Source organism: Macaca mulatta, chromosome 13 (assembly GCF_049350105.2).
Source record: "Macaca mulatta isolate MMU2019108-1 chromosome 13, T2T-MMU8v2.0, whole genome shotgun sequence".
Lineage (NCBI taxonomy): Eukaryota > Metazoa > Chordata > Mammalia > Primates > Cercopithecidae > Macaca > Macaca mulatta.
Genome location: NC_133418.1, coordinates 5,867,550 through 5,879,624, shown reverse-complemented (window position 1 = coordinate 5,879,624; position 12,075 = coordinate 5,867,550). Strand labels below are relative to the sequence as shown.

Genomic DNA, 12,075 nt, shown 5'->3' with positions numbered 1-12,075 from the left:
AACTTTTCCCAATTTGTCCTACAATTCAAACTCTACTTTGTTTTGTTATTAAAAACACACACACACATCTTTCAGTGAATGAAGAAATTTGTATTTTAAATGTCGCTAATAACAGCAAGCTTATTGATAAGTAAAAGTATTCTATGAACAAATCATTCCCAGCCCCAGCTAGAGATCCAAAAGCAATTGAGGAGTTCTTGAAGAAGAGAAAGGAAGGAAGTTAAAAAGAGTTAAAATGCCAAGAGAGCCTGAGGCCCCAGAACCATCCTTAGGGCCTTAATTTCAGACCCTGTGAACACTCGCTGACAGCCCAGGACTAGCCCACGAATAGAAAGGGAGCTGCTCCAGCAGTATCTTTGATCATTATCATATAATCAGATTCATACCCTGTGATCCCACACACAGGGCACAAGGATAGTTCTCTCTCGTCATGCTCTTCTCAGGTGCTTATTGCACCTTCAAGAGACTGCCCTTTGATGTTCCGTTGAGGCAGATTTCACCTTTATAAATGGGCTGAAAGAGCAGGCAGGGATCGAGGGGGAAGAACATAGTGACTTGCAGGATCTGACTGTGCCCCTGTTAAGGGGCTTGCCTGATAAGTTTCACAGAAAGGACCATGTTCTTTTCTTCAGGAAATGGCAGGCTCTGACAAGTTTATAAAGCCCTTCAAAATTCAATAAGCACAATCCATGAGGGTTCAGATTCAGAGTAATTATAAAGGAAGATTATTTTTTAATCAAGAGTTGTATACAGTACCAGGATTTTGTGATACATGTTTGTGCAACAGGATGTCAGGTGAAGGCCCCGCACCCACCCAGGAATTCTTGTTTTAGTCCTACCTGTTGATGCCTAGCTACTGAAACATCAATATTTCAAATTTCATTAGTAAAACAGAGAAGGAGGTTGGAATCTTTTAGGTCCCTTCCAACTGAAAGGGCTTTGTGTCAGTGAGGAAATAAAAAATAACTGTACCTTAAACTGTATTTTTAAAAAGCGTGCTCTCCAAGTACGAGCTTTTCTGTTTGTTGTTATTTAAGCATTCTGCCTTCCAAGCTGAACATCCCTGTGGTCTGCCTCCGTGCTCAGTCCCATAGCCAGCAGTACAGCCCTCTCCCTGGACAGCACGCCCCACTCGCAGAGCCGTGTCTAGAAAGAGAAAATGCCGCTAGAAAGGAAGTCTGCAGAACTACCTTGGCACTGAGACACCAGCTCCCAAGTTCATATTTATTCTTCACCATCGTATGGTTCAGATATTTCCTCAGTATTGTGAATTTTTTTAAGAGGGATCCATAAGTCTTTTTGATGTCACCTCCTCTGGTGTATGAATTAGTCATTCATTTGGAAAATAAGTACCTTTTTTAAATGTTTTCTGTACTCACACCCAATGTAATAGTTGGTCTTCAGATTCTTACACTTACCAGTGTGTCATGTTTGTTCTCCTCTGGTCATTTTCTTTTATAAAGACATTCTGATGAAATTAATTTGAAGTTTTTCCAGTGTGGCCTACTCCATTTAAAGGGACAACATAAGTTAAACTTTTCAAATTTAGAGTCCACTTTACTTTTCCAGTACACGTTCCAGTGTACTCCTGTATACTTTCCAGTGTAAGTATCAGGCACCTGAACCATTAGACTGAAATAATGCCGTGTATGTATTTTTGTTCTCTTTGCAGAGTGTTCGACCTACACCACAAAATGATGCTATAACGGTACACTTTAAACCAATTACATTAAAAGCATCAGAAAGTAAATACACCAAGGTTGCGAGCATTAGTTTTGATGGCAAGTATTCACCTTTTTCTCTCTGATAGAGTGATGTTATTTTGGTAAACTAGAAAGCATCTGTATTGACATCTTAATATAGAAATCCAGATTGTTTTACCATCAGAATTTATATCACTGCTTAGGTTGATTCCCCCTCCCCCGCCCCGTAAACCATCATGAACTCTTGTTTGATTGATTCATGAGAGAAGATACCACAACTTTATAAAGCTAAATCAGTATTAGCAATAGAAAAACACTAGCAAATACATTAGGATTGGAATCATTTCCATAGTCTGGGCTAGCCTTTTAAACATGTATCTATTGTAATTCATCTTAATTATGAAGTTATGATATATTTGAAGTTCAGAAGCATGTTTATTTTGAGAGCAAAAATAAAAAGTATTCTTTGTAACATTTTCATATATTGGCTTTTATAGGCAAAGCAGGTGGCCCTACTTAAGCTAAAATAATAGAACTGTCCAGTTAGCTATTATTTCTAATGTGTATAGTATATATTTTGATACTTGAAGTGTTAAGTCACGCCAGACTAGACCATTTTTATACATGTTTTTATTCAGTTTTGCCTACTTTCATGAAACGTTCATTAAATTTGCTGTCACAACATTTTTAAAATAATGACTTAATGGCTGCTTAACCATATAGATAATTAACTGAGAACTGAACCTCTGAACAGGGCTTTTTTCATAGGCACCCATGCAAGTGAGTAGCTGCTGTAGAGCTTCAACTTTGGCTTTATGATAAAGCCATCTCTGCTTAGAGTCTGCATGGTAAAGCTCAGCTCCTCATTGGATGAGAGTATTTGATCAATGAACGTAGGCAGATGCTGGCACACTTCGTATAGTGTTCATGAGCGCATCTATGCCTGCTGCTCACTGTGGAGAGTTCTAGGGAGGGTCTGGAGCAGCTACGCAGGTGGGGCTGGCCTCAGGGTTCATCCTGTGAGCTCAGTGAGGACTCCCAAGAAAAAAAAAAACACATAGGCAGCATACTTCATGATATAATTGTCAAGAAATAGTATTATAGAAGGCATTAATGCCACAGTTATTTCTACATTTGTGGTAGCGTCCTCTATGCTGCTGAGAGACTACATTCATGTTCACCCGTGTCAGTATCACCAGGTGCATTGTCTTCCCTTACAGAGGAGAAAGAGGCTAATGGTCATTCCTGACCCCTGAGAGCATTTAGGACCCACCCTACACGGACATGCCAGAAAGTTCTCCACGTGCTCTGCAAGGGTGACGAGCTACTCTTCTCTAGCTCCTGTATTGACCACCCAGTGAATGTCTCCCTCCTCGAGATAAATGCGATGACATTAGTGTTGGTTCTTCTGAGATCATGGGCTCTAAGATCATTGTTTCTTAAAGAAATATGTAAAATCAAATATAACAGCAAAGGGAAAGCATCTTTAAGAGCCAATGCTACATTTCTTAGAAGTGGGTTTTTAATATCATATGAAAATCCCCCCACCATTTACCTCTCCCACCACCATGGTGGATCCCCACACAAAACACTTCTGAGATTGCCGTGAAAATCAGTCAGGAAGTGTGTTTTACTTTTAATATTGTTAGAATGCACCTTATATATGTGTTAACTCTACAGTGTTCACTTAAGCATCTTTCTCATCAAAAGTCATTCTTTATGATTTTCAACTGAATTTTTGTGAGCTTTTTGACCACTTCATTTGCTGTGTATGATGCAATGTCATGAAATGCTTAAATGTGGCCCTTGTAATCAGTCTTACATCAGAACAAATAGTGAAAAATTGGAAGCATCCAGAGATGGCTAACTAGCAAGCAGAGAAATAAGAGGCCGAATGGGAATTTTTAAAATGGAAAGTCTGTGTCTGCACATAGTCAAACACTATATGTCATACCATTTCTTTGTTCTTTTTTGTCGTGAGGTTGGACGACATACATTTGCGGAACTCACATATGAATTCTTCACATAAATGGAAGTGTTCCTAAAGTACTTTAAGAGGATAAACATAAACAGCTTCTTTATTTGCTTTGAAAAGAACCATCTAATGGGTGCCTAGACTGGACCCAACTGAATCAATTTCTGTAATTCCAGATGGGATTATTTATTTGTTTATTTATTTTAATTTTTATTTTTTTGAGACAGAGTCTCACTCTGTCACCCACGCTCAAGTGCAGTGATACAGTCTCAGCTCACCACAACCTCCGCCTCCCAGGCTCAAGCGATTCTCCTGCCTCAGCCTCCCGAGTAGTTGCAATTACAGGCACGTGCCACCACACCTGGCTAATTTTTGTATTTTTAGTAGAGACAGGATTTCACCATGTTGGCCAGGCTGGTCTTGAACTCCTGACCTCAGGTGATCCGCCCACCTCGGCCTGGCAAAGTGCTGGGATTACAGGCGTGAGGCACCACACCCAGCCAGGATTATTTAAAACTGCTACAAAATCTAAAGGTTTTTCTTCATCTAAGATGAAGACAATATGATACGATGACAGGAGGGGATTTATCTCGTCTTACACCATGAGTTTTAGGGTTGGCCAATTTGAGACGTAAGAGCTCTTAATTCTTAACTTTTCTTATACCATGGTACTTTATTGGTGATAGAGCAAGACTTTAGCTATACAAGAAATGTGATTTCTTTCTCAGGTCAAATGTAAATCAGCAGGGCTGAGTGGGAGGGTAATTGTGCCTGCAGGGGGATACCTGGCAATGTCGAGAGGCATTTGAGTAGTCACAGCTGCAGGGATGCTACTGCCATCTAGGAAGCAGAAGTCCAGGATGCTGCTAAACGTCCTACAGTACACAAAACAGCCCCTGCAACAAAGAATTAATCTAGCCTAAAATGTTAATAGTGCCGAGGATGAAAAATTCCGCTGTAAGTGGAGCCAAAGCCTGTGGTTACAGCGAAGCAGCTTAGGTCCGGTGTTTTGCCTCCTGAACCATGCTCACCGGCTAATTCTTTATCTGCTTATCTTACTATAGGAAAAATAAAACATTTTACCCCTTTTGTATGAAAAATGTGATGGTTCGTTTAAAGTGTTGTAGAAGTGTTCTGTTGGCCAGTTTGGAAGCTCAACTTTTTTTTTTTTTTTTTTTTTTAAGATTTTGTCAGTTTACATAAAGTCTTTGGTAGTAAAAGGTGACAGATTATTTTTTTTAAATGCTTCCTTTCAGCATCAAAGGCGAAAAAGCCATCTCAGTTTTCTGGGAAAATAACAGTTAAAGCAAAGGAAAAGAGTTATTCTAAACTTGAAATACCATATCAAGCAGAAGTTTTAGATGGGTAAGTTTCTTTTTAAAATAAATTCTATAACTTTTTACTAATCAGTAAATTACGTTTTCCTACTAAATGACCTTCTGAAATACTAGCCATGTTCACATAAACTTGATGGAATCATTTTTTAAAAGAACAGCCCCAACTATAAAAGAGAAAACCTCCTATATTTTGTTTATATTTTACTTTCTTAGAAGAAAAGGGTAAGTGGGATGATAGGATTTGGGCTTAAATGAAGACTTAATAATTCAAAACTCTGATTTTTTACAATATTATTTAGATGATTCGAACCATTTCCTTTCTGACATGTGTTTGTGATATGTAAGTGACTATTATTATTATTTTGGCACTCGAAACAAAATTCTTTATATTCCTTTGTAAATTCATAAACACTTCTAGAATTACAAGTTTTTATAAGTGGGAAGTAACATGTTGTTCATTTTCTATTATACTTTAACCAATAGTTTAATACTTAACTTGGCAAAGATTCATTTTAACGAAGCTCCTTGCAATTCACTGATAAACATGATTTTTTTCAAAGTAAAGCTTTTTTTGTTGATATGTCTTTGATTCTAATTGTGTGATTCATATAATTCATTAGAGAATGGTTCTTGATATTAGATTTCAATATTTTGCAGGCTAAATTGTTTTAAATTATATAATCAATCACTAAAATATTATAGTTCTAATTCTTTAGTACAGTCCCTAATGCTAAATGTAAATTATACTTACAACAGAAGAACTTGGATTTTAAATTAACATATGGAAATAAAAATGATTTATTTTGTTCTTGTTGTTTTTTTGAATAGTTATTTGGGATTTGATCACGCTGCAACATTATTTCACATCCGAGACAGTCCTGCTGGTCCTGTGGAAAGGCCAATTTACCTTACTAACACTTTCAGTTTTGCGATCCTCATTCACGATGTGTTGCTACCAGAAGAAGCCAAAACAATGTTTAAAGTATGTCCAGGAGCCCTCATAATTTTAATTTTCCTGGTCTACCAACTAGGTGATGCTGATACTTTGTTTTTTTCTCTTCTGTCATTTCCCAGGTTCACAACTTCAGCAAACCAGTCTTAATTCTTCCTAATGAATCAGGATACATTTTTACCCTGCTTTTTATGCCTTCCACATCATCCATGCACATAGATAACAACATTTTACTTATTACCAATGCTTCTAAATTTCATTTACCCGTGCGGGTATACACAGGCTTTTTAGATGTAAGTATATTATCCACCTTTAACATTTAAACTCCCTGCCCACCTTTAATGTTTTCAGATCTTATTAGGCAATCGTGTTACATACTCTTATGGTTTGCCATTGTCTGTGCTCTGCAAATTGATCTCATTCTCCTAGTCAGTTTTTACCTTTCCAGCAGCTCTCTCTTGTGATATAGTTGACTTCTCTAGTTACAGTCTCTACTTAGATCTTTTCCACACTCTGCTTTCTCTGGGATATGCTTTTAAACTATTGTAATAATGGGGAATATAGGAAAGAACTAAATGGAAGAAAAATGATAGGTAGAAAAAGAAGAATACAAGGAAGGTGAAGAGGGAAATACGCAGGGAAGAGATGATCAAAACCGAGAAATACTGGGACAAAGAAGAGAACCAGATAGTAAAGAAGAAACTAGGGTAGTAAAGACGCAAAGTTGGAAGATTGTATGTGATACAGAAGGAAACAATGAAGGTACTCCTGGTACAGAAAATAAGCAGGGGGGAAAAATCCAAACAAAGCTATCTTGAGAGTAATCAATGAAAGAAGCTTAGATAAGAGATAAAACTGTTAGGAAAGATAAAAAGAGAGCGAGGACATCTAGAAATGTAGCCCTTTAAGTAGTTGGCATCGATTAGAATTTTAGAGCTGGAGGGACCTTCACTAATGTCTCGTTCCTGCTTCAGTTATTTTGTTTCAGCGATCATTGGTGAGGCTTGCTGAGAACACATGCTTTTTGCCTGATCCCCCAGGGTTCCACTAAACCTCTCTTAGTAGTTTAGCTTCCTGCTTCTTTCATGTGCCCTCAGAGGAGGAATAGCGGCTCAGCAGAAGCCATGGCTGTTTTCATTTCTGATTACTCAAAAGACTTTTTTCATACAAAGCCCTCAACTATGTTGTATAACTGTGTGGTTTTATGCATATCTACATAAAGCATAGGAAAGCATAGGAACTTTAATACATCTTTTTTTTTTTTTTGATACCGAGTCTCGCTCTGTTGCCCAGGCTGGAGTACAGTGGTGTAATCTCGGCTCCTGGGTTTAAGCGATTCTCCTGCCTCAGCTCAGCCTTCCTAGTAGCTGGGATTATAGGCGCACACCACCATGCCCAGCTGATTTTTGGTGAACTTTAATACATCTGTAATATAGTTACTTTCTCTTCATAATATTGTTACATCAGTGTGACTTTTTGTTTAATCTGGTTCTTTTATATCTCTCCAGTACTTTGTATTGCCCCCCAAAATAGAGGAGCGTTTCATAGATTTTGGAGTACTGAGCGCTACAGAAGCAAGTAATATTTTATTTGCAATTATAAACAGCAATCCAATTGAGGTAAAAACCTGTTTTTATTCTAAATCGCATTTAAGGATTTTATGTTTGTGTTGTGATAATCATTTTCATATCTTTTTTTAAAGTTGGCTATAAAAAGTTGGCATATCATAGGAGATGGTTTATCAATAGAACTTGTAGCTATGGAAAGAGGCAATAGAACTACAATAATTTCAAGCCTGCCAGAGTTTGAAAAATCCTCTTTATCAGACCAGTCATCGGTAAGTAAACTTTCTTACTGTCTCCTTAAAGTAAGATGCTGTCTAAACTGCAAGCGGGAGGTCATTGCTGTGTTACATACATCACCATTATTTTTATGCAGTTCATGATAGTATTGGTTACTTGCTATTAAAAGGACCTTATAGGTAATGTAATTCAACCCCCTCTTTTTATGATGAGGGCACTGAAACCCAAAGGGGTTTAATTCTGCCTTGTCATAAAAAGTTCTGTAAGACACAAATTTTAAATTATCTTTTTGTAACGCAAGTGTCATTACAGGAGAAATTCCCATGGATACTAAACTAACCTTGTGTTCATCGAGTTTACTGGGAAAAAGAGATGGCCTTGAACATTGGTAGAAAATATTTTCTTTTTTTTTTTTGAGACGGAGTCTCGCTCTGTAGCCCAGGCTGGAGTGCAGTGGCCGGATCTCAGCTCACTGCAAGCTCCGCCTCCCGGGTTCACGCCATTCTCCGGCCTCAGCCTCCCGAGTAGCTGGGACTACAGGCGCTGCCACCTTGCCGGGCTATTTTTTGTATTTTTAGTAGAGACGGGGTTTCACCGTGTTAGCCAGGATGGTCTCGATCTCCTGACCTCGTGATCCGCCCATCTCGGCCTCCCAAAGTGCTGGGATTACAGGCTTGAGCCACCGCACCCGGCCAGTATTTTCAATTACACAATAATACGTCTGTCCAGATACTGCCTCAGTATCAGTGAGGCAGACATTGTTTGATCACTGCGAGTCTGCCCACATATTGTTACCTGTCTAATAAGCATGTTACAGTTGGTTGTAAGAGAGCACTGAACGATAGAAAACAAATACATTAGTTTCAGCACTCACCAGTACTGAAAGGGGAACTTGGAGTTTATACTTGCTGGGAAAAGGATGAGAATCACCTTCTGTGAGAAGGAGCACCGGATATCTCATCTGCAGGTTAGAATAGAACTTCTTGGGGCAGTTTTACAAAAGGAAAAGCAAATGTCCTTACACACAGAGAGTGCTGCCAAACACGTTTCCGTGGAATGCCATAGGTCTGGTGTTTTGTTATATCCGACCTCAGCTGCCCTGAAGATACGAATATTAACATTACAGAGTGACAGCCACAGCTTGAAGCAGAGCCACCTGTGTATACACTTGTGGCTCCAGTGTGCCTGAAAGGTTGGGGGAAGGCCGTGTCACCCTGCTCCAGCCTCTTTGGCCGTACAGGTCCACGGGTGAAGAGTGAGGAGCTTTATTAGCAAGAGTTCCACACCCCTCCCTCCTTCAGGAACCAGCTTTTTCACTGGCCCATGGAACAGGGGTCGTAGAGAACTGTCAAAGGATGTTATTTTGAGAGATTTGTACACAGTGATATAGTAATTCAGTGTCATGCTGGTATATGTTAGGATTTGTAAGTCATTTTATCACTAGGCCCTTCATTTCCATTTTAATAGGAAGCTTCAACTAACAAGGCTAATGAATGATACCATTTCTACCATCTACAGGTAACGTTAGCTTCAGGCTATTTTGCAGTCTTCAGAGTCAAACTTACTGCAAAAAAATTAGAGGGGATTCATGATGGAGCCATCCAGATCACAACAGACTATGAGGTAAGGACTTTGGGGATTCGTGGCAGTGGGGTTTTTCTGAATAAGTCCTTTCTTGTCTGTATGAAAACAAAGAATTAAGTTTACTTATAAAGTTACAGTTTACCAGTTTCCTATCTTAAAAACTGAGCTTTCTAGAATAGCTTATAGAAGATTGGTGTTTATAGGCTTGTAGTTCTTTGTTTTGTTTTGTTTTGTTTCCCCAGAGATGGAGTCTCGCTCTGTCGCTCAGGCAGGAGTGCAGTGGCCGGATCTCAGCTCACTGCAAGCTCCGCCTCCCAGGTTCGCGCCATTCTCCTGCCTCAGCCTCCCGAGTAGCTGGGACTACAGGTGCCTGCCACCGCGTCCGGCTAATTTTTTTGTATTTTTAGTAGAGACGGGGTTTCACCGTGTTAGCCAGGATGGTCTCGATCTCCTGACCTTGTGATGATCTGCCCGTCTCAGCCTCCCAAAGTGCTGGGATTACAGGCATGAGCCACTGTGCCCGGCTAGGCTCGTAGTTTTATGATAAAACCCAACCTTCCTAACCTAAAAAAGCAACTTCAGAAAAATGCCTTTAGCACGTTTAGAATTGCTTTGTTAGAAACCTGCTTAAACAGATGGTTATATCATTACACAGACCCCGACTGAGGTCCTGAGTTAGATATCTCTGATTGTTCCTACAATCATAAAGAGCAGTCAGGGTCTAACATTTCTGAAAAGGAGGATAAAATCAGGAGATCATGTCTTAATCTGAGTGCTCACGTTTATATTTTCATGAGTCATTCAAAGTCAAGGGACTAAAGGTTACTAAGCTTTTAATTAAAATATTCTCTGTGGAGCTTATTTTGCATTCAGTAAGATTTTGAATGGATATATTTCTGCCAAACCTAAATGTTTTTAATTTTATATTTAAAAGCTCTTAGGAAAGTCAAGCACTGCTAAATTCAGCAAGTTGCCACCTTTGCTCTCATAGGTGTTTTCAGTGTGCACAACTCCCACGTGAAAAAAAAATGTAATTATAAAATAAACAGAATTGGCCATTTAATAATAAATGATTTGGCCGGGCACGGTGGCTCAAGCCTGTAATCCCAGCACTTTGGGAGGCCGAGGCGGGTGGATCACGAGGTCAGGAGATCGAGACTATCCTGGCTAATACGGTGAAACCCCGTCTCTACTAAAAAATACAAAAAAACTAGCCGGGTGAGGTGGCGGCGGCGCCTGTAGTCCCAGCTAACTCGGGAGGCTGAGGTAGGAGAATGGCGTAAACCCGGGAGGCGGAGCTTGCAGTGAGCTGAGATCCGGCCACTGCACTCCAGCCTGGGCAACAGAGCGAGACTCCGTCTCAAAAATAATAATAATAATAATAATAAATGATTTGTTGAGAGTAAGTCAGGTGAGGAATTCATGGTTATCACTCATGACGGAAATAAGTACATTTCAGAATTCAGATAAATTTTGTTAATATGGGTGAAAATAAGAATTAAGAAAAATACCCTAGAGAAGTAGCTTTGAGAGTTACTAACAGTATGGGATGGGATTCTAACTCTAGAATGTTCAGTGCATTTTTAAAAATAAGGTTGATGTCTATTTCTATATCAAAAAACTAGAAAGCTATATAACTCTAGATATGCTGGATTTTACATACATTGTTTTAGGAATACAGTTTGACTTTCTTTTTTAAAATAATTATAGATTATTTGTATTTTGAAATATAAAAATATTTGTATTTTAAAAAACCTGTCTTCATTGCTTCCCCATTTTTTGGTCTTTTTTACATGTTTTCAGTAAATCGCTGAGAAACCCGTGCAAATGTTTGGTTACTTTTTATGGAATACATTGCACAGATTAAACAGTATCTATGGGTGATTTTAATATTGGTTTGGAACTGGTTATTGTCAATATTAGTCCCAAAATTAGGATAACCCCAAAATATAATGCAGTAGTTATCAAGATCAGGCTAAGTCTTAAATACTTACTTATCATCATCTTCATGACTCCACAGATCCTGACAATCCCTGTGAAGGCTGTGATTGCTGTAGGCTCACTGACCTGCTTCCCTAAGCACATGGTTCTTCCACCTTCCTTTCCAGTAAGACCATTCGTACACACATTTTTCTATTGCTCGTTTTTTGCCTTTGCCCTTGGCTCTGTGTTCCTGGAATCTTACAGTGAAGTCAGTTATTCTTTATTAGTCATTTATCTTAAAGACATTATACCAGGTTCTTTAGAAGATATAAAGAGATACAGTCCTTTTCCTCAAAAAGTTTTCTATCTAGAACGGAAATTGGACCCACAATTCAGAGCAGAAGTTGCCCTAAGAGGAGTCAAAATAAAGTGCTGTGAGGGAAACACACATCTCGCTGATGCAGGGGCCGTGGGAGCCAGCTTCGAATTTCTTCCGACAGAGATGGAGAAGGGGTGGCGGAGATGTGAATCCAGGGCCAGGGCGCAAGCTCAACAGGGATGCAGAGGCAGTAAAGTCTGAAATGGGTTCAGGCAGTAGTGAGTTGTCCAGTTTGGCAAGAATGGAGAAAAGTTTTAAGAGGGAAAATGGAATGGTATGTTGGGAAAAAACTTAAATGCACTTAAGTTCATGGGAATATGAAGTTTTTGAGTAGAGGCTTGACATCATCAGAGCTGAGCTTTAAAGACTGGCTCTCTGCAGAAAGAGGTAGAGGACACCGATGAAAGTAACAATAGAGTG

At 39.1% G+C, this 12,075-nt stretch overlaps 1 protein-coding gene across 3 annotated transcripts in view; it reads left to right on the top strand.

Moving 5' to 3' along the window:
- TMEM131 (transmembrane protein 131) overlaps positions 1–12,075 on the top strand; it is a 254,703-nt gene that overhangs the window by 185,376 nt on the left and 57,252 nt on the right. For all 3 annotated transcript variants that reach the window (XM_028832201.2, XM_015112922.3, XM_077958821.1), the window contains exons 12-19: positions 1,673–1,781; positions 4,935–5,043; positions 5,844–5,997; positions 6,090–6,260; positions 7,476–7,586; positions 7,670–7,804; positions 9,288–9,392; positions 11,374–11,460. In XM_028832201.2, coding sequence (XP_028688034.2) covers positions 1,673–1,781; positions 4,935–5,043; positions 5,844–5,997; positions 6,090–6,260; positions 7,476–7,586; positions 7,670–7,804; positions 9,288–9,392; positions 11,374–11,460 — 981 coding nt within the window. The remainder of the gene's footprint in view (positions 1–1,672; positions 1,782–4,934; positions 5,044–5,843; positions 5,998–6,089; positions 6,261–7,475; positions 7,587–7,669; positions 7,805–9,287; positions 9,393–11,373; positions 11,461–12,075) is intronic.